This window comes from Ursus maritimus, unplaced genomic scaffold, assembly GCF_017311325.1.
Source record: "Ursus maritimus isolate PB19 unplaced genomic scaffold, ASM1731132v1 scaffold_25, whole genome shotgun sequence".
In the NCBI taxonomy this organism is placed as follows: domain Eukaryota; kingdom Metazoa; phylum Chordata; class Mammalia; order Carnivora; family Ursidae; genus Ursus; species Ursus maritimus.
In genome coordinates, this window is record NW_024425008.1 from 7,612,303 (window position 1) to 7,635,410 (window position 23,108).

At 40.2% G+C, this 23,108-nt stretch overlaps 1 protein-coding gene across 4 annotated transcripts; it reads right to left on the reverse strand.

The window, feature by feature from the left end:
* Nucleotides 1-3,629: 3,629 nt before the first annotated feature.
* Nucleotides 3,630-23,097, reverse strand: LOC103669639 (GSK3B interacting protein). 4 transcript variants are annotated; one of them, XM_040641464.1, is made up of 5 exons: nucleotides 22,977-23,068; nucleotides 14,881-14,941; nucleotides 13,375-13,534; nucleotides 8,154-8,412; nucleotides 3,630-5,421 (listed from the first exon to the last, which is right to left on the reverse strand). In XM_040641464.1, exons 3-5 carry the CDS (start codon nucleotides 13,395-13,397, stop codon nucleotides 5,260-5,262), a joined length of 444 nt encoding a protein of 147 aa, XP_040497398.1. In that variant the 5' UTR covers nucleotides 13,398-13,534; nucleotides 14,881-14,941; nucleotides 22,977-23,068; the 3' UTR covers nucleotides 3,630-5,259. The 4 variants fall into 4 exon arrangements, with proteins under 4 accessions (XP_040497398.1, XP_040497400.1, XP_040497399.1 ...); XM_040641466.1 differs by having other exon boundaries at nucleotides 13,351-13,534; XM_040641465.1 differs by lacking the exon at nucleotides 13,375-13,534.
* Between the last annotated feature and the right edge of the window lie 11 nt (nucleotides 23,098-23,108).

Here is a 23,108-nt window from a genome sequence, read left to right on the forward strand (position 1 = left end):
AATCAGCTTTCATACACAGGCATACCTTGGAGAATTTTGGTTTCCACACCACCACAGTAAAGTGAATATTGCAACAAAGCAAGTGAAATGAATTTTTTGATTTCCCAGTGCATATAAATGTTTACCTTATACTGTAGTTGATTAAGTGTTCTATTAACTAATGTACATACCATAATTAAAAAATACTTTTTTAAAAAAAAAAGATCTTATTTATTTGACAGACAGAGAGAGAGCACAAGGCAGAGGGAGAAGTAGCAGCAGGCTCTCTGCTGAACAGGGAGCCCAACGTGGGGCTCGATCCCAGGATCCTGGGATCATGACCTGAGCCAAAGGCAGACACTTAACTGACTGAGCCACCCAGGCGCCCCAGCAGAACTTCTTTCAAAATTGGAGTGGATTCTCTCAAACCCTGCTGCTGTTGGATCAACTAAGTTTATGAAATATTCTAAACCTTTTGTTGTCATTTCAATTATCTTCACCAGTAGATTCCATCTCAAGAAGCCCACTTTCTTAGCTCATCCAGAAACAGCAATCCTCATCTGTTCGAGTTTTATCGTGAGATTACAGCAATTCAGTCCCATCCTCAGGCTCCTTGCTGTCTCCACCCTATCTGCAGTTTCTTCCTCCACTGAAGTCTTGAGCCCCTCGAAATCATCCATGGGGGTTAGAATGAACTTCTTCCAAACTATTAATGTTGGTCTTTTGACCTCTACTCATGAATCATGAATGCTTTTCATGGCATCTAGAATGGTGAATCCTTTTTAGGTTTTTAATTTACTTCACCCAGATCCATCAGAGGAATTTTAAGACAGCTACAGGCTTTCGAAATGTGTCTCTTAAATAAGACTTAAAAGTCTAAATGACTCCTTGATCCATGGGGCAGAATAGATGTTGTGGTAGCAGGCATGAGAATAACATTCATCTGACTGTCTCCATCAGAGTTCTTAGGTGACCAGGTACATTGTTAATGAGCAGTAATATTTTGAAATGAATTTTTCTTTTACCAACAGGTCTCAACAGGGGCTTAAAATATTTAGCTAACCATGTTATAAACAAGTGTGCTGTCACCCAGGCTTAGTAGTTCTGTTTGGGAGCACAGAGCAGGTTTAGCACAATTTTTTTTTTTTTTTAAGATTTTATTTATTTGAGAGAGAGAGACAGAGCAAGCAAGCGAGCACAGGGAGGGGCAGAGGGACAAGCACACTCCATGCTGAGCATGGACCCCATTGCGGAGATCAATCCCAGGACCCTAAGATCATGACCTGAGCCGAAGTCCGACTCTCAACTGATTGAGCCACCCACGAGTCCCTAGCATAATTTCAGGATTTTTTGGAATGGCAAATGAGCATTGGCTTCTGCTTAAAGTCACTGGCGCATTAACCCCTGACAAGTCAGCCTGTCCTTTGAAGCCAGGGATTGACTTCTCTCTACCTACCATAGTCCTAGAAGTTATCTTCTTCCAGTGGAAGGCTGTTTCATCTACATTGAAATGTTTAGTGTAGCCACCTTCATTAATCATCTTAGCTAGATCTTCTTGATAGCTTGCTGCTTTCATTTGTACTTTTATGTTATGGAGACATTGCCTTTCCTTAAACCTCCTGACCAATCTTTGCTAGCTTTGAACTTTTCTTCCGCAGCTTCCTCACCTCTCCCACCCTTCGCAGCGTTGAAGAATTAAGGTCTGGCTTTGGATTAGATTTTAGCATAAGGTAATGTTGTGGTTGGTTGATCCCCTGTCTAGAACACTAGAACTTTCTCCCATGAGCAATAAGGCTGCTTTGCTTTATCATTCATGTATACACTGGAGTAGCCCTTTTTCCTTCAAGAACTTTACCTTTGCATTCACATCTTGGCTAACTGGTGCAAGAGGCCTAGCTTTTGGCTTATCTTGGCTTTCTATGGTTCCTTCACTAAACGTAATCATTTTTATCTTTTGATATAAAGTGAGAGATGGGCAATTCTGCCTTTCACTTGAATACTTAAAAGGCCACTGTAGAGTTATTAATTGGCCTAATTTCAATAGTGTTGTGTCTCAGGGAATACGGAGGTGTAAGGAGAGGGAGAGAGGGAAATGGCTGGTCAGTGGAGCAGTCAGAACATAATGAATCAATTAAATCCACCATCCTATATGGGTTTTGCGGCATCCCGCCCAAATTATAGTAACATCAAAGATCACTGATCACCACAATAAAATACCTTTAATTTGTGGCAAAAAAATCCTGCATTATCTGTAAAGCGCAATAAAATGATGTGCACCTGTAACCAAAGAGTTCGGGTGCTGCTTTTATCAACACACACTGGACAGGGATAGTTGGTGGAGACAGAAGACTGGGGTGTGACCCAACTCGTGTTCACAGGTGGGCTTCAGAGCAAGTCCCTCCATCTGTCCAAGTCTCAGCTATGTCATTCACAAAACAAAGGGGCTGAAGACAGAATTCTGAAGTCGACGTGGCCTATGTCGGAATCTGTGTTTCTACCCTGCTCCCCTTGACACATTCTGTGTTTCTGAACACCAGACAGAACTGCGCAGTGTGCGATGGAGGAAGCTAACGACCAGGACACCAATGGTAGCTGATTTGCTGTTGATGACCTAGAGGTGGGGAGGGTGTCACCATGGGAAAGGAGACAGGCACTCTTCTGTCTTCATCATCCTACTGCTTCTTCAAGGATCCTGGGAGCAAACACAACTCAACCTAGTTTGGTGCTTTTGCTAGAGAGAGGTTCTTTAGCTGGCTGAAACCCTGGATCCACTGTATTTCCCCTCCAATCAGTGCATATAGGCTAATGCAGAGAAAGTATGAAGGAGATGAAAATTACCTATCTTACTACCTAGTGATAGCTATATTAACATTGTAGAACATTGCAGATTTTCCAAAAATAGACCATAGTTTTATATCCTTTTTTATCATGTAGTATCATTTTTTTCCTGTTGCCATTCTTTCCATGATTTTTAACGGCTGCATATTTTTCCATCAAGAGCATGTGGCATAACAACCACTTTTTAGAGCCTTTCCATTTTTTCATTAGAGAAAAAGAACATCCTTGTAGTATATCTTCTGCTGAATCACTTCCCTATGCTAGTTTGCTAGGATATTACCGGTTCAGAAGTTACAAGCTTTGTAAAGGCTCTATTACCAATGTTTTCCAGAAAGGTTTCATCGATATATTCTCCAACAGAATGTAGGAGTGCCCCTCACTAAATCCTTATTGTTATCATTATATTTAAATAAGGGAGATTATTAAATTATTAGGTGAAACCCAGAGCTAAACCCTATTTTCCTTTCTTGGATTACTGGTCAAGTAGAATATCTTTCAAGTGGTTACTGGACATCTATATATTTTTTAGAGTTGTTTGATCATATTATATGCCCACTGTTCTTGTTTTCTTACTGATTTGTAAGAGTTACTTATTTAGAAGCTTTTCCTTTTTGTTCCCCTTTTTCTCTGGGAAGTGAAATCGAGGCTTAATTTATCTGATTAAATTCTTTACTCAAGGTAGATGAAATAGAAGTCTTAGTATCTGTATAGTTTTATTAATATCTTCTCTCTTTGTTCCTCTTTCATAATGATAGAGCAAGCACTTCACAGCAACATGTAACCGCACGGAATTCAAAAATGGCCACGGAAGCTCCTGGTCCTGGAACCAGCCATTTATCACAAAATGAACAATGTCAATTTTTGAATATACAATCACTTTTCTTCATATTTAACTCGAAATGAGTCAACAGAATTTTATTTGAACTTTACAAATATCTTTTACATTTATTTAGCCTGAGATTAAGCGTGAGAAAATCCGACCTGCAGTTGGACTTCACTGCCCAAACAGTTAGCATCTGAAAAAAAAGCTGCGAATGGACATGTGTTTACCGAACGTAGTTAAAGCATCCCGATGAACTCTGACGACGAATACTGACCCAAACCGAACTTCAATCTGGTCTACGTGCTCTTCAGAGCCTAAAAGTACCTATTACCTAACAATGATTTTAAAAAGTCTGCAAATGACAAATTATGAAGGTGTGTCCCAATGCAGAATTTTACTTCAACATTTCTACAGCTGCTGCTTTAGATTACTACTACAAAATCGACTCTCCAATCCTCAGTATTCAATGTGTACTTGAAAACATGTAGCAGCATGGTACAATTCATTTTTATAAATATTAGTACCTGTAATAAAGTATAAAAACAGAGCCTCCCTTTTTCAAATATTAAGTCTCTGAATGCTTCATTCATCCTTTGGTTTCAAACCCATACAATGCACACATTTTACATTGTAGATTTAGCATCGAGACAGAATACTGTGCATCTGCTGGGGAAGGAGGGGCGCTATGGGAATACCAAAGCACTGCATTATAGAAAGGAAACATTGAAGCAAAAATACTTTCTGAATATATACTGTACATTGTGTAAACAAACATTCATAATAAGAATCAACACAGGCCAAAATATTGTTTTCTAGGAAATCGGAATCTTCTTCCTTTTAAATCCCACACACATACACTGAAGATGCTTTTTGTTAAGAAAAGTGGAGCCTGTTCCTATATTTGCTTATGTGCTTCAATATCTTGGAAACAATTATTACATTCATTTGCTAATGGTTTGTCCTCTTAGTTGGCTGGCTGTTGCAAACAAGGAATACAGAACTATTATTTCAGTACCTGTTTTCCATTTAATACTAGCTAAGTAATATATATATAATTAATTCATCTTTATCAGTCCATATTAGTAATATAAATAGATTAAGTGAAGCAGTGAATTTCAAAATTTGTGCAGGGGAAACTAGTTGATAATTTGTTTCCAGTAAGGCTAGTAGCAAAATAATTACTACAAAGTCAGTCCAAGCTAGTAGTAAACCCCTGATTTAGCAAGCTGAATCCAAGTTTGAAGTTAGGTCATTTTAATTCCTGTATATTACTGTGCAAATCTAGAATCTCCTATATAAGAGAGCGTGCTGGCAGCATCAAAGTCCTGTAATAATAGAATGAAATACTGATTAGGCTTTGAAATGCAAAGATACTACACAAAGAAATCTGAATGTCTTGATAACGGGGTCACAGCAATGGCCTCGGGATTCCCTTCATGAATCGGAAACGAAGAAAGACAATTCATTAGTCAGTAATATCTGAGTCAGGAGCCTAAACTTGAAGCAAGAAATGGACATAAAACTAAGGATGCATTTTCTACTCTGACATATGCAAGTATTTCAAGCTTTATGTCAACCTTTTGTACCAGCAGCAGCCCCTCCAGAAGGAGAAAGCGTCGTCACGACTGTCCATCCGTCTTCAGAGCTTCCAGTCTTTGCAGAAGCGCGTTTCCAAACGCTTCCCGGTAGGCGGGGCTGAGCGTGTCCAGCAGCGAGTAGACGGTTTCGTGATAGGGGGAGTGCAAGTGATCATCCACTTGGTCAAAAGCATAACCTACCACCTGCAAGAGAAATGCAACAGTGAATCAAATAACTAGATTTAACTTGGTACAGAAAGCAAAAACCACCCGTTTACGGGGGCCATTCTTGAATGACACAATTTCTCAATCAACAGTTAGAATATGCACATCTTCTAAGCAATCTGAAGCACAGAAACACCACCAGCAGAATGCCCTCTTTATCATTTTTTTTCTCAAAATGTAAAAGGTTCAGTTTACCTACTCCTGAACCTAAAAAGGCATGTCAGAAGGAATGTAAAAAGCTACACAGAACCAGTATTTCATTTTCATAGACTGAAACACCCTTCTATTTAATCCCACACCTAGTGAGGATCAACCATAACAAGGCACCAGAATAGATAATATATTATCTGTCCATATTTTTATCATTATTTATTTAAACTCTTTTATAAAGAATTCTAAAAATTGTTTATAGCTTCAATCCTGCTTTACAATTAGTTACATTACTAATTCAACATTACTAATACATTACTTACCTGACAAATACTCAACTCTGTGAGATAAAAGGGAATGCTATTCTGTGTGTGTGTGTGTGTGTGTGTGTGTGTGTGTGTGTGGTGTGTTTTCTTTACACACAGTGAAAACTTTTGTCCCCAAAAAGATCTATCCTGGCTCACCCGCACAGCGTTAGGGCAAAATCAACTTAGTTTTTGTTGATTTGACTAAAGCTTGTGAATTCCCTAGATAAACTCTAATTTTTTATGACATCTATCCAAGACACCTATCCAAGAAGATGCAAGTTTATGGTACAAGTGGCGCTGGCGTTGTTGTTTTGTTTTATATGACAAGCAGAGGCAGACAGTCAGGACAATGAGTCACACCTCTTCAGAACCATGCTGTGTCGCAGCACTTTCTCTGTGCACTCCAATTCCATTTGCCCCTCTTTTCCCTGCTAGTCTGTAGTCCTCCTAGTGGACAGGGATCATACCTTACTCATGGTTTGATTTCCAATTCCTGATCCAGGATAGTTGCTCAATAAAAGTTAAGTGAATAAGACTGCAAGAACAAATATTGGAATACTTATGTGCCAGGTTTTTAAGGGATCTAGATCTTTCTGCAAACCATTCATATAAGCATCCCCCAAACGCTTTTTAGTTCTTTCTTTTTCTAATCCCTAGGCTATAGATAAAGAAGCAGGGACTCAGAGAGGTTGAATGACTTACCCAAGATCACTTGATTTCCCATGTTAGGCTTCTGACTCTGATCAGAACCTTTCCTACCTTCCCACAGCCATCTCAGAGTCAATCAGTGCAAGACAGAATTAATTTAAGCAGGGTCATTTATCTCTACTTTTGATTTGCCTATTTCTGTTAAAGATCCACTTCTATAGACTTCTGTACATGCTTTTAGAACAAGTTTAAGGATTTAGGAAGGAGAGCACAAAGATTAGTTAATCCAGGTAGTACTCCCAAAGCTAAGGAGCTACCGACGTGGCAGTTATGAGGGAACCGGAAGTAGTGAAGAGGTTAGCCTTGCAATTTACTTCAGTGGAGGTGACTGCCTGTCAACGAATACACAGGACACATGGTTCCTATACTTCCAAGCAAACTGAATCTAGTGAAATAACAAGATGTCTGTGTACTTGTTTAATATTGTATGACACTCTTACTTGCTTAGGCCTTGCCCTGTACCTAATGATACTGTGCAACTTTGCGGGGCTACTCTTAGGTATAGAAACAGAAAAGTCAGAGGTCTTTCACCCAGACTGATAAGTATTAAAGTCAAAAACTAAATTGTGGTATTTCTACGGTCTATTCCTTTGTTCAGGTCAAAAATTTTCCTAACGGTGAGTTTTGTTGTTCTAGTTATTATTTTTTAAAGATTTTATTTTCAAGTAATCACTACACCCAAGGTGGGGGCTCAAACCTACAATCCTGAGATTAAGTGTTGTACGCTCCACTGGCTGAGCCAGTCAGGCACCCCAGTGAGTTTTGTTGTTTCAAATAGTTAGTTGCTCTTGGGAAGGGCTTTCCAAAGTCAGGATTCTCATTCAAAGGGTGCTGAGAGGTGACTGCCTAGAAAAGCTGACCCACAGGAAAAGACACTCTTGCAAATCTGGAGGCAAAGTATTCTGCTGTGACTTAGTTCTGATCCAACAGCTAGAGAACAGTGCAGTCAGGGGTGCTGTTTTAGTAGAACAGACAGTTTGTGAGAGGTTGGAAAAGATCCTCAACACAGTGACTGCAAAACTCAGTGCACAGAATGCCTAATTTTGGCAGACATATTTAGCTACAGGCAAGAAATAAATTAATTTGGGGGGTGATGGTCAAAACAAAGTAATACTGCAAATCAAGTTTTGTCTTTTTAAAAAAATCCAATTTCTCCACGTTGACCAAAAGACTTTAGAATTAGTAAGAATTCCTAGGGAAAAAAGCTTTCCTTACAAAATCTTGGGGCACGTGGGTGGTGCAGTCAGTTGAGTGTCCACCTCTTGGTTTTGGCTCAGGCTGTGATCTCAGGGTTGTAAGATCGAGCCTGGCGTCGGGCTCCACGCTCAGCATGGAATCTGCTTGAGATTCTCTCCCTCTCCCTCTGCCCCTCCCATCTGCTCGCTCTCTCTAAAAATAAATAAATAAACAAATAAATAAATCTTAAAAAAAAATTGGAGCTGCTGAGTGTTGCATTCTCAGTTAACACTCTTCCCATCCCCCACCTACAGTGGTAGAGATAGCAATAAAAAAAAATTTTTTTTTCCAGAGAGAAAAGCAACTTACCCTTAGCCCCGCTTCAGTGAGCTCCAGGCAGTATCTGTTCCTCTCTCTTGTTTCCACATTGATATAGGCCACATCGTCAGCACAGCGCAGGTTTTTTGAGACAAACATGTTGTTAACAGCAAAGAGAACATCATTTACAACTGCTTCGGCTTCTAGCTTCATGTCTTTCATATCAGCTTCTTCAAAACCATTAAGCTCTGCATCTTCTTCAAACCCTGACATGCTGCTCAGCTCCATGGGATTACAGTCTGTTTCCATTCTGCAAAGGAGTAGATATAAAACATGTCTATAGAGAGACATTCCAAATATTATTGTTTGATTAAAAGGAGCTATGCCTTAATAGAAAACATTAACTAGCTAGCAACTTATACAGAAAATATTGTCTAAAACCATTTTCAGTTGTTTTTCACAGATGTGTATAGATTTTCAAAAAACAACTGTTTTCCACTCCTCCCCAAAAAGGTTAATTCCCACAGTGATACTAATTCAGAATATGAGTTTTCAGCTATTTCCAACAATGCCTCAGTAAAAATCTTAGTACATACTTCATTTTTTAAAAGATTTTACTTATTTGACAGAAAGAGAGAGAGAGAACAGGCAGGGGGAGCTGAAGGCAGAGGGAGAGGGACAAGCAAACTTCCTGCTGAGCAGGGAGCCTGACGCAGAGCTCAATCCCAGGACCCTGGGATCAAGACCTGAGCCGAAGGCAGACGCTTAACTGACTGAGCCACCCAGGTGCCCCCATAGTTATTTTTAATGTGTAATTATCTTTCTAGGATAGATATTTAAAATTGAAGTTGCTGAGTCAAAGTGTATGCTCGTTTTAACTTTCAATAGATATTGCTGATTCACCTTCAAAAAAAGCCTATACTGATTTATCCTCCACGAATAGAATATGAGGGATGACACTTTTTCATTACCCTCTTTACAATCCTTGTTAATATCTCCCAATTTGAGAGGTGAAGAATGATGCCTCATTGTTTGAGTATCTGTTTCTTTGATTAAACATCTTTTTCATATTTATAGGGTAGTCTTAGTTTCAAGATCATATAGCTGTAAAAAACAGAAACGGAAATGAACTCAGATCATTAAACCAGAATTCAAATCTTTACCTACTACAGTACATGATTTCTCAATGGCTCCTTTTATGACTTCTGGATTTGGGGTTTTGCTTTTTGCCTTCTCCACTCCATGATTACATTTTAAAAACCTCTTGTTTTCTGAGTTCTCATTCAATATATGTATAGTTAACCTTCTGATCCACCTGGAATTTATCTTGTGTAGCTTTAATTTTGAAATGGATGGCTTACTGTCCCAACACCATTTATTGAATGACTGACTCATGTTTTTACCACTTCTCTGAACTGATCCAAATATTATAATTTGAAAAACATTATTTCTCAGGCTAACTCAATCCAACATCCCTGCCAGGTTGCTATGGAGTTCTAGCTTCTCTTCTCTGACTCCGGTAGCAGTGAGTATTGTTAAAATTCAAAATGTATGAATGCGAAAAGTTAATGAATGTCAAATTGCACTTGAATGCAGGCTTTTTCAGAAGAAAATATGCTTTCTTTTTAGCTGCAGGCTTTAAAAGTAAGTTTTCATTTCTCTGAACTGGATTAAGCATCCATGGTCCTGAATGTAGTAGGACTCTTCAACTTGGGATGATCATTTATATAATTTCTCTATTATCTTAAAAATTCCATCTCTTTTTCTACAGTTACTGACTTGTGCCCTATTTGTAATACTCAAAATCCTCTAAGTTAGTGGTTTTTACTTTGGCCACTGACCCCACCTCAGAGAAAGTGAATCAAATTCTCTGGCAGATTTTTCTGCATATTTTTTAGAGTTTAGAGAATTCTGTATAGCTGCTGCTCTAAAATTACTCACAAAAATCTTAAGGAGTTAGAGTTCCTGTAGCTGCACATCGTTTGCCATCATTAAAGGCAAACCATTTGCTAAAGGCAGTTTATGATAAACCATGTCAAGCCATTTCAAAAACTTGCATAGCAAATGTACTAATAATCTATTCCTCCAATCCTATTCCAACTAATGCTATGCTTTAAGGTTCCTTTACCTTGTTTTCCACGGTACTTTACAGAATTAGTCGCTCACTACTAGGAAGTTAATTATAAATTTATCAATTACTGCTGGAGCAATTTGTCAGATAACTGGAATCTAATATTGACTTATATATATGAAAGTGAAAACATTTGTTTTTCTAAAAATTTCTACTTTTTTGTTTTTTAAAGATTTTATTTATTTATTTGACAGAGAGACAGCCAGCGAGAGAGGGAACACAAGCAGGGGCAGTGGGAGAGGAAGAAGCTGGCTCCCAGCAGAGCAGGGAGCCCGATGCGGGGCTTGATCCCAGGACCCTGGGATCACACCCTAGCCGAAGGCAGACGCTTAACAACTGAGCCACCCAGGCGCTCCAAATTTCTACCTTTTTAAGGTAGAATCATTAGGTATCATTTTAAGGCATAATCATTATGCTCCTTAATATTATACTTGGTTTATGTATAAGAAAAGAGCCCATTTTATTTTTTTAGAGAGTCAGTTTTGAAGATTTTGGAATGGAACTGTCCATTATAAGTCTCTTAACATCACGAATAACGAACACCTTTGTTTTGGTTAAGTGATCAAGTACCTCAATTATGAATGTCAGAAATAATAACCATGACATAAAAAAGATGTTTACATGAGAAAGCTTGTTGACAAGCTTTTATTTATTTATTTTTTTAAAGATTTTATTTATTTATTTGACAGAGACAGCCAGCGAGAGAGGGAACACAAGCAGGAGGAGTGGGAGAGGAAGAAGCAGGCTCCTAGCCGAGGAGCCTGATGCGGGGCTCGATCCCAGAACGCTGGGATCATGTCCTGAGCCGAAGGCAGACGCTTAAGGACTGCGCCACCCAGGCGCCCCTGTTGACAAGCTTTTAAAGCAGGAGTCTAATTCACTGCAATTAGGACCTTAATGATGGAGAAAGACGAAGAATCCAACACCAGAATGGAAGAATCCCTCACAGGTCAGGAAAGTATGTCATCAAGCTGTTGCTATGTAATAATTAGCACCAATGGGGAAAAAAAGAGACAACTTTCCTAACTGCAAACTTTTAGAAGATTTTTTCTAAAATGTCTTGGGGCACCTGGGTGGTGTAGTTGGTTGAGCATCTGACTCTTGATTTCGGCTCAGGTCATGATCTCAGGGTTGTGAGATCGAGCCCTATGTCAGATTCTGTGCTGGGCATGGAGGCTGCTTGGGATTCTCCTCCCTCTGTCCCTGCTGGCCGCTCATGCCGTGCTCACTCACTCTCTCTCATAAAAAAAAAAAAAAAAAAGTCTTTATATGATACAGGAAAAAAGACACATTCAGAACTTCTGGTAATGATACATACACATGAAAATGAAACATTTTAGTACTGAAGCACTATACAAGTTAATAACATTTTACACTAGTATTACTTCAAGATATCATAATTTATCTTTTATCCATTATAAAGGCTCTTGATTATTATCAATACTCTTTCCCTTTCCTAATAGCACCCAGATTTTCTTAGGGGAATCATAACGCCCTCTTCCCTTACTGAGGAAAGTAACGAAATAATGTGAGTGAGACTGACTCCAGTCCCGGCTAAAGACTACCCTCGTCGACACGTCAATTCCTCCCAGTGACTCCAATCCAGAGCAGTTGAGCGCATAGCCCCAGGTGTTCCTGGTAGTCATCCTGAGACGGGGACACTAGCCCAAGGATGATGCTGACAGTGGGAACGAACACAGCCAAGAGATTCACAGTGAAAGGGAGCCAGAGTCCTGCCAGCTGCCCAACCTTCATATTTTTCAGTTATTGAGTCCAACAAATTTCCATTCTTACTGGCAACTGACAGCATCCTAATTGATTTAGAAGCCGACCCAAAATGAAAAGTAGTGATTGATCTAGCTCTTCAACAGCTTCATAAAAGAGATTTAAAAAATGGAACTGATATTTTTGAGCCTGCCATGCAGAAAGTGCTTAATAAAAGCTCTGTAGAATGTGAATTTCATTATGTGTCTCTATTAGTTTCCTATTGCTGTTGTAACAAATTAAGCACAAACCTAGTGGCTTAAAACAACACAAATTTATTTTCTTATATTTCCGGAGGTAAAAAATCTAGAATCCAGGTAGCAGCAGGGATGCATGACTTCTGGAGCCTTCAGAAGAAAATTAGTTTCCTTGACTTTTCTAGCTTCTAGAAGCTGACTGTATTCCTCATGGTCCCTTCCTCCACCTTCAAAGCACATCACTACACTCTCTGGTTCTGTGGTAACACCTTCCTGTTCTGACTCTTCACATGGGCATCCCTTTCACAAGGACCCTTGTGCTCAGGTTGGGCCTACCTGGACAATCCAGGATATGTCCCATCCAAGGTCCTGAAGTTAATCCAACCTGCAACGTTCCCTTTATCATATAAGGTAACACATTCAGTTTCTGGGGATTAAAACGTAGACATCTTTGGGGGCCATTATCCTGTCTACCACAGTGCGTGTACCCTATTAGCAGGAAAGGAGTATGAAGGCAGTCCAAGAGACCTCATTTTCTGGCCTTCCTTTTTGGAAGTTGTAATTTATTTTTAATAAACACATTGGACAGGGAATGTACAGTACCAGGCAGTTTACATGGTTCTCTTAAAAAATGCCCAGAGTACTTGCCAAGCTAAGTGTCTTCTTCGGAAAGATTCCTTAATGATAGTTTCATGCTTTGTATTCTGTAACTCCAGGACCATGATCACAGCAAAATGTACTGGGGATGGTGTTTCAATTAAAGGTATCACCTCAAGGCTGGCAAGGGGTCTATAAATCATCCTGAATTAAGAGCTCTGTCCAGCTACTTGATTCTGGGTGGTAACTGGCCTATCCAATTAGATCCTCTCTTGAGGAGACTGAACACAGAGCCATGAAGGCACCACCAAACACTAAGGCAGCTAGTGGTGACAGTGCTGGAGCTACGGCAGTAGACCACCAAGCAACAGGGTGGCTTTATCAATGGAACACTAAAGAAATGGCTTCTACATTTCTGATGATGCATCCCAGCAACTAAAAATACTTTGAGCAGATACCCCATGATATGTATATTTATTTACATACATATTCTACTACAATACATAAATATGAATTTAAATAGACGTAAAATATGATCTATAAACTTATTTTCTCTTACTTCTCAGTGGATTATCTTGTGTACCTGACTGTGGAGGCCTGTACCATAGACGATGAGGAAATGCGTGCCCGTTCTGGTCAAGGGACACCACTAGAATTACTCTTGACACATTAGAGCTGCTGTCTGGTTACCGGAATGACTCTCTCATCAGTATGAATCTGGTAAAAATCCTTGGTTTCCCTTTCTGCAGGCAAAACAAGTTATCATTATATAACAAACTCTAGACCAACAGAACTTTGTGCGATGATGGAAACATTCTTTATCAGTGCTGTCCAAGACAGTAGCTACAAGCTCCTGGTTAGAGTGACTGAGCTACTGAATTTCAAATTTCATTTAATTTTCATTCATCTAAGTTTAAATCGCTAATGGCTCCTGTATCAGACAGCATAGGTATAGACCTTTGTGAATACCTGTGGGTAACATGACAAGGAACTGAATTTATATTAGGGTTGAAAAAAATCAGTAAATATAAACGTACTAAATTAAGCTTATTTTATATATGAGTAGCAAGATTTGGAAATACATGTTAGAAAAAATATTTTTTTAAGAAAAGATTTTACTCATATGAGACAGGGAGAGAGGGAGAGGAAAGAGAGAGGGAGAGACAGAGAGGTGGGGGGTGGCAAAAGGAGAGGGAGAAGCAGACTCCCCGCTGAGCAGGGAGCCCGATGAGGGGCTCAATCCCAGGACCCCAAGATCATGACCTGAGCCAAAGGCAGATGCCTGACTGAGCCACCCAGGCGCCCCTAGAAAAAAATATTTTGAATCTTAGCTAGTCTATGGAGGGGAATTAACCCTCTTGTTTCAAATGGTAAAAAGTAATGAATTCTTACGTTTTGTGATCTTGTCAATTCAGACTCTAAGTTTATTAATTATCATATGTCATAATTACCAAGTATAACCCACTATGCGCCTATGCATCCAGCATCTCTTTAAGCGTTAGAATACTAATTAAAGGTGTCTACTGGTGGGGCACCTGGGTGGCTCAGTTGGGTGAATGTCCGAGTCTTGATTTTGGCTTGGGTCATGATCTCGGGGTCCCGGGACTAAGCCCCGAGTTGGGTTCTGCACTGAGCAAGGAGTATGCTTGAGATGCTCTCTCTCCCTCTCCCTCGCACTCTCTCTCTAAAATAAATAAATTTTTTTAAAAAGATTTTATTTATTTATTTGAAAGAGAGACAGCCAGTGAGAGAGGGAACACAAGCAGGGGGAGTGGGAGAGGAAGAAGCAGGCTCCCAGCGGAGAAGCCTGATGTGGGGCTCGATCCCAGAACACTGGGATCACGCCCTGAGCCGAAGGCAGACATTTAACGACTGTGCCACCCAGGTGCCCCTAAAATAAATAAATCTTAAAAAAAAAAAAAAAAAAAGGTCAGCTTAATTTGGGAAATAAGGCAAGAACATGAAATATGTACATAAATATTAACGCTATGCACATGCATCATAATTACAACCTAAGAAATGTACTTAATTGTGAGTGGCAGGTAATTAGAGAAAGCAATGATATGTTTTGGTCCTACTACAAACTTACCACTAAACTTGTATGAACCTGGGCTGGCCACGTAACCTCACTGGACTCATGGTTTTCTCACCTATAAAATAAGGGGAATAGACAAGAAATTCTTTACTGTTCTTGAGAGTGCTGACATCCTGTGATCTATGACATAATTGTCAGTTATGATGGGGCTTGACTTTGACTCATGGAACAGATCAGTCAAAACTGGTCTTGAATGAGCACAGGTGAAGTTATGGATAAAGCAGAAAGGACTTGAGAGTTGTGAAGAATTCTTCATAGGGAACACAGCATAAGGAAGAGTCTGCACGGGGTGTGGCAGGAATTCTTAGGAGACTAGCCTAACTAGTCTAATGCAAGGACAATGTTAGGAGAGGAATGATACAGATGGCCCAATCTGAAGTGTGCTGCTACCCAGAAAGGAGAATTTGATTTGGATAGAAGAGCCTCTTTCAAGCTCTTTGTAAATGGTAACAGCAACAGTCTTTATATTTAAAGTGGGTTTCTTTTAGCAGCATATAGTTTGGTCCTGCTTTTTTATCCAATCTGACGATCTCCACCTTTTAATTGTAGTGTTTAGACCATTTATATTTAACATGACTACTATAATTATTGATGTGGTTACTATTTTGCTGTTTTCTATTTGTGCCCATCTGTGTTCTCTTCTCTTTTCCTTATTTTTCTGCCTACTTTTGGACTGCCCACCTTTTAGGATTCTTTTTTAGGCCCTTTGGTGGCTTATGAACTAACTCTTTGTTGCGTGTTTTTATTGGTTACTTTAGTTTATACTATACATCTTTAATTTATTACCGTCTACCTTCAACCTTGAAGTGATATTATACCACTTCATGTATAGCATAAGAACCTTACAAGAGTGTACTATATAGCCTTTGTACTATTTTTGTTGTATTTTACTTCTACGTGTTAGAAACTTAATACATATTATTTTTGTTTTAAAAAGTCAATTTTTCAGCGATTTAGGTAATAAGAAAGAAGTATTTTTGGGATGCCTGGTGGCTCAGGTCATGATCCCAGAGTCCTGGGATCGAGTCCTGCATTGGGTTCCTAGCTCCGCGGGGAGCCTGCCTCTCCCTCTGTCTGCCGCTCTCCGTGCTTGTGCTTGCTCTGACAAATAAATAAAATCTTTAAAAAAGAAATATTTTTAAAAATGTATTTTATATTAACCACATAATGTCTATTTCTGGTGCTTTGAATTCCCTTGTGTTTATTTACCTTTGCATCTATGATCTGTATCATATTCCTCTGCCTGACGGATTTCCTTTAACATTTCCTGTAGTGCAGGTCTGCTGTTAACGAATTCTTTCAGCTTGTCTATATCTAAACAAGTCTTCCTTTCACCTTCAGTTTTGAAAGTTATTTCTGCTTGGTAAGAATCCTGGGTTGACAGTTCCCCCACCCCTTCAAGATTTTAAAGATGTCTACTATTAATTTGTTTATATTATTTCCCATGAGAAATCTGATGTCACTGTCTTTGTTCCTCTGGTTGTAGTTTTCCTGATTTCTTTTGCTTGGGGTTCATGGAGTCTCATACTCTGTGGGTTTATACAGTTTTTAACAAATCTGGAAAATTTTTGGCCCTTATTTCTTCAAACATTGATCTGTCCCTCCTCTCTTCGGGGACTCAAATTTCATGATTTGTCTAAATGAAGTTGTCCTACTCCTTTTTTTTTTTCTTCACATTTTTAATCGCTTTTCTGTGTTTCACTTGAATAGCTTCTATTGCTATGTCTTCAAATTCACTAATCTTTTCTTCTGCAGTGTCTTATCTTTTCTGCCTGAGTCTTTTTAAAAAACATATTTTCCACGTCTCTAATTTGCTCAGTCTTCTCTCAAGCCTTTTAAACATATGAAATGGTATTTTAATTTTAGAGTTGGGGAAGAGAGGCAGAGGGAGAGAGAGTCTTAAGTAGACTCTGCCCTGAGCATGGAGCCCCACATAGGGCCCAATTCTATAACCCCAAGATCATGACCTGAGCCAAAACCAAGAGTCGGAGGCTTAACCAACTGTGCCACCCTGGTGCCCCTCTTCCTTATAATTTTCTTAATAATATCTTCTTTTCTTTGTTTTATTGTTAAGAATACAGTGTATAATGCATGCAACATACAAAATATGTGTTAATTGGCTACTCATGTAAGTGGTAAGGGTTCTAGTCAATAGCTGGCTATTTAAAGAGTTTGAGGAGTCAAAGTTATACTTGAAAAACAAAAAGTTATACTTGGATTTTAAACTGCATGGGAGTTGGTGCCTGCATTGTTCAAAGTTCAGCTGTACTTTTGGACTCTTGGTTTTTCAAAATTCAGCTTGGACACATTTATTTCAGGATTCTGTATCTGATCTCAAGAAAGAGTTAATCACTATAACCTTCTTCCTTTGCATTAGTACTGCCATAGGTTTTCATACTTCATCGCAAATCAAGGCCTCTGATGTCTATATTACCAGCATAGGGTCACGCATAAAGCAGGTCTTCACTGAATATATTTTTTAAAATTTATTTATTTATAATCTATACCCAACATGGGGCTCGAACTCACCACTCTGAGATGAAGAGTCACATGCTCTACTGACTGAGCCAGCCAGGTGCCCCTTCACTGAATATTTTCGGAATGAATAAACCAAAGAAAAAATGTGAACTCTCTGCTTCCCAAGCTGTGATACTTGGCCCTGTGACAAGGGGCATACAAAGCCTAGGATAAACACTGTAGACATTCTCCCCAAATACACATCACTGTTATAGTAACAATACTATGAAATATGATGCAAAATTGCCTAGAACTTTACAGCAAAGGGAGGTCTTAAGCCATGCCCTCTTCAGGTTATGCCTCCACACCGCTAGGGTTTCCTTTGCCTCTGATAAAAAATATTTGAGTGAATAGTAAAAGAAGTACTGCTCTTCCCTAAGAAATTAACTCAAAAAACTTAAAATTCCAGGCATTGGGTCTGGGGGTATGAAGTTAATGAGCAGAGGTGGAAGCTAGTAGAAGGGTAGCAGGTTCGTACTGAGTTGGACCTCTCTATGTCTTTATGCTTCTTCCCACTTCAGTTAGTGTATTGTTTCTTTGTAAAAAGCTAAGGTAATTACTGATAGCTCTTACTCCACCTGTTGGTATGATTTAGGGGCTGCGGTAAGTGTTTTTGGAAAATTCACGAAACTGGTTATCGAGATACTGATTAGTAAATCCTTTATTCCCTACTTCTTAATTTTTTATCTTCTAATTTTTCTATGGTGAAAAGAAAATGTATTATGTTTGCAATAAGACAAGAGTCTTTTGAAAATGTGATATATTGGAAAGTACAAGGTATAGAAGCAGAAACACTCTAAAAGAAGCCAAGCTATTGAGATAGTTAAAGTAACTGGTAGCTTCAGTTTCAAGGGGAATGAGAGGTTTGAATTCATCTGCATTTCAAACAAGAGTTTTGAAAGTAAAGATGAATCATGTTGATTAATTATAATTAGCAACATTTAGAAATTAGCCAAAGCTAAAGCTAGTTTAATTTTTATTTTCTGTTAAAAACACATTTAATCTGTTTTCAATAGCTCTAAGATGTGTTTTGAAATTAAAAACTTTATTTTTTAAAATTTTTCAAAAGGATTTTATTTATTTGAGAGAGAAAGCAAGAGAGAGAGAATGAGCTGGGTGGGGAGGGATGGAGAGGCAGAGAGGGAGAAGCAGGCTCCCCACCGAGCAGGGAACCCGATGAGGGGCTGGATCCCAGGACGCTGAGATCATGACCTGAGCCGAAGGCAGATGCTTAATCGACTGGGCCACCCAGGCACCACCAAAATTTTAAAACTTAAAATCAAAATAATCATATATTACAAATACACTGTATTTGTAATTCAAATAAAAGTGGTATTTTTTTCATTTATATACTAATTTGTGAAATTACTCTGCATCCTACTTTCAACAATGATGGGGACACATATACATGACTAAGTAATAACAAATCAGTTATGGAGGGAGCTAACAGTGAAGAAATATACAGATACTGTTAATTTGAGAAGCCTTGTAAACTATAAATAAGCAGCAACACTACACCCCTGTAAACAACCTTTCCTTCAAAACCAGAAATTAGAAATGAGATTCTAAGAAAAGACTCAAAAATTGAATTCTTAAAAAAAACCCTCCAGGCTTTAGTTTTTCTTTCCATGTAATCCTCTAGGTTACAGAGGATTGGGTACTATATTTAATATAAAGTACACTACAAGCAAAATAAGACAAATCAATATCTAAATAGATATAAAATAGAAAACCTCTCTGCTTTCCATTTCGACTCTAAATTGGCACCTTACCAGGTTCTGAGCAATATTCCACTGCCAGCACCTTCAAAATATTGCAATAGCTTATGGATGCTATCAGTTATTCTGGTAGACTGCGTCACCTTGTAGAAAGTTTCCAAAATGATTCCTTAAAACATCATACATCAATTATTTAGGAACCAGCTCTTTTTAAAAAAAAAAAAACATTTTATTTATTTATTTGAGAGAGAGAGTGCACACAAGCAGGGGAGAGAGGCAGAGGGAGAGGGAGAAGCAGACTCCCCGCCAAGCAGGGAGCCTGATGCAGGGCTCAATCCCAGGACCACGGCATCATGACCTGAGCTGCAGAGCTTAACCGAATGAGCCACCCAGGCGCCCCTAGGAACCAGCTCTTACTTCGTCTGTGGGTAGAATTTTTGTGCTATGTTAGTGTTCTAGAGGACTGATAAATTGATTATCAAGGTATTTATCACTAAGTTCTTTATTCTCTACTTGATTTAATAGACTTTATTGTGTTTCATCATAAATTTACACCATCAAAGTGCTGAAAAAAGACTGTAGATTTGTCCTTGATGACAACAATTATATAGCATGACAAAAGAACCGAAGCAGGGGTGCCTGGGTGGCTCAGTGGTTAAATGTCTGCCTTCGGCTTAGGTCACGATCTCAGGGTCCTGGGATGGAGCACTGCATCGGGCTCCCTGCTCAGGCGGAAGCCTGCTTCTCTCTCTCCCTCTGCACCTTACCCCCCCCCCCCCCGACTCATGCTCTCTCAAATACATAAAATCTTAAAAAAAAAAAAAAAAGAATGATTTCAAGAGCAGCATACAGATTTCCAATTTTCACTTTGAGAATTTGACTTTATAGGTGACATTCAAACACTCAGCAGAGGGCTAGAACGTAGTATCTTAAACAGGATGACTTTTTATTTGTATCATATATCACAGTCTGGAAAATCCACTCAATATGAACAAGAAGTGGCCAGCCAATAGGTGCAGTGGTTAAAGGGTCTGGAACATGGCAAGAATCTCAGCTCTGCTACCTACTCTGGGACTTGGGGCAAGATACTCGAATCTCTCTGGTAAGATACTCCTCCTCTCTAAAATGAAGCTAACCACAGCATCACCTAGTGGGATACCACAAGTACAGATGGAAAGTGTTTAGCATGGTGCTAAGCTCAAGAAATATTATCTGGTTATTATTATATATTAAAACGATCGTTAAAGAAGAGCTGACTCTGAAACTCAAGCCATTTAACTCTGAGTTTGGTGCTTTTTACATCACGTAAATGCTGTAGCTGCTGCCGTCTTGTACAGCTTCCAGAACCATGCAACGCGGGAGCCCTAACATCATATTCCTGTTACCTCAAGTGCCAAGTCTCAAAAGGCCAACAGCAGGCATGTCATCCACTTTTCTTTTGTTTCACACGTTAACATGGATTTCTTTGAAGGATGTACATAGCTCTGGTATGTGGCTTCTAACCTGTCACTTCAAAGCCTTTTACAGAATTCTTAAAAAGTTGACAGTGTTTGGTTGACAATGTTTCTTCACCTTCTTCATTTAATTAACACTAGGTGTTAACATTTTGTGATAGTACTCTGTCTTTGATAAAACATAAAAACAGCACTGTGATTTAGGATGAGTTCATACCCTGTTTGAGCTAAAAGTATAATAATGCTAGGTCCTAAGCCTTAACAACTATGCTGACTTTCTCCTAGAAAGCATAAAACATACAAGGCAACAGGGGTAACACTGGAAGGGAGCATGTTTATTATAAAATCTTTCCATTTTTATTTTCCTTTCCTGATATTTGAAATTCCAGGCATTCCATGGACAGTCTGAATGCAATTCTCTATTCCAAAGGAAATCACTTAACACTTGGACTTGAAAAGGAAGTCAATTTGTCAAAAGTCCGGTTCAAACCTTACAAGGCCTATTCTACTTCTCTGCCAGATGAGATTCCACCTTTTCATCACCTTGTTTATACTCCTTTTATGGCAAATGTAATTATTATTCTTAAACATGTCTTACTTATCATCTTCAAAATATATCCAGAATCTAACTGCTTATTACCTTGACCACAACTACTATAGTCCAAGCTACTGCCTTCTGCTGCCTGCATTCCTGCAATAATCTCTAACTGGTCTGGCTTTTTTCTCCTTTGGTCCTCCCACCTCTACACCGGTGTTAGCATGATCCCGTATAAATATAGGCCAGATTATGTCACTCCTCTTCCTGGAACCCATTCACCTACCCAGAGTAAAAGGCCAAAGTCCTTACAGGGCCCTATGGAGCCTGCCCTCACCCAAGCCCCCAGCTTCTCCTCTTTACTTCACGCCCCACTGATGTTCCTTGAACTCACCAAGCATGCCCTGCCACAGGGCCTTGCACTTGCTGTTCCCCTGCCTCGGAAAATAACATGTCTTGCTCCCCAGCGTTCTCCCAAGACTCTGCTAAAACATCACCTTATTAAATAAGAGAGGCCTTCTCTTACCCCTTCTGTAAAAAAGTGGCAAATCTCTTCCCTCTCCATTCTCTTTGTATCGCTTTACTTTTTTTCTACAGCACTTACCAGCACATGGCCTATGATATATTTAATTATTGTCTGTTTCCCCTCCCTTCAATAAAATGTAAGCTTCATGAGGCCGGGGATTTAATCTGTTCATTGCTCTATCAACAGCACCGAAAACAGTCCCTGGTACATGGCAGGCAACAAACAAATCTTTACTGAATAAAGGAATGGCCTTTCACCACAGAACATAAACTCCTTGAATTCTTTTCTACCTTTTCCACATCACCAACTGTGGAGACCTTCAATTAACGGGTCCTTAACAAATATTTCTGAATGAACGAATAGTAAGGGAACGGAGAATGCTTGGGACAAACCTACAAAGAATGAGGGGTACCAACAATCTAAGCAACTACATATACCAGAGAGCACACTGGTTCTCAAATGCAAAGGTGGTTGTGGAAAGGGGAACCCGAGCTTGTTTCATCTGTGAACATTTCCGGGCTGTCTTGGTAGAAGTTATCCACGTAGCAATAAAATCTTCTGAAACCCTTCGTCTTAATTCGCTACCCCTAACGAAACCTTCCGTACCAGTGGTCTGTTTAGGTTTGTCCCCTACTCAAGCTGGGCTAGTCTGGGTTCTAACCCCGGGCATCTGGCCTCCTGGGCACCGAACACCCGCACGCAGGCCTTTCGGGGTTGACCAAGTTAAAGGGAGGCTCGGCCTCTGCAGGAGCTGCCCCCTAAAAGGCAGAAAAACGGTGGCGCAGATTCCCAGAGCAGCACAAGGACTTCGCTCAGGTTTCCGCCGGGTCCGGAGGCTCTGGCATTGAGCAGAGAAAGCAGTGCTGCCCACAAATGTCTCCACAACTCAAGTTTCCCGGCGGCCGGTGCAGCACACCCAGCACGAAGAAAGCGCTCTGTAAACTGCAAGCCGCTAGGCAAACAGTACCGAAGATGAAGCTTTGGAAACAATACCTGAAAGAGGCGGGGGGCGGATAACTTGCTGACAATGGGCACCGGTCAATACCTGGGGTGCAGGGGTGGGGGATGCGCGGTGGCAGGTTGGGACCGGAGATGCTGCAGCCCCCAGCCTGGGGCCGGCGGCACTCCGAGAGCCTGTTTCCGGGGTCGGGGTCCCCATTGACCGGACGGCCCAGGCCAGACGCGCCCCCAGACCCCTGTCAACCCGGGCACCGGGCCCCTTGCGCCGTCGCCTCCCACGGCCCGGCCCGCTGCGCCGCGTCCCGCTCGCTGGACCCCCGGGCCTCCCGCGAGCCTGTCTCGGCGGCCACCGGCCCGCCTCCTTCCCGGTGCCAGCTCACCTGCACGCGTCCGGCGTCCTCCTCTTCCTCCCTCCCGAGGCGTCTGGAACCGACCCGAGGCGCCGTCCCGCCTCCCGCCCTCATCCCGCCCACTTGATGCCGGAACCGCTCCCTTCCCGCCTCTTCTCCCCG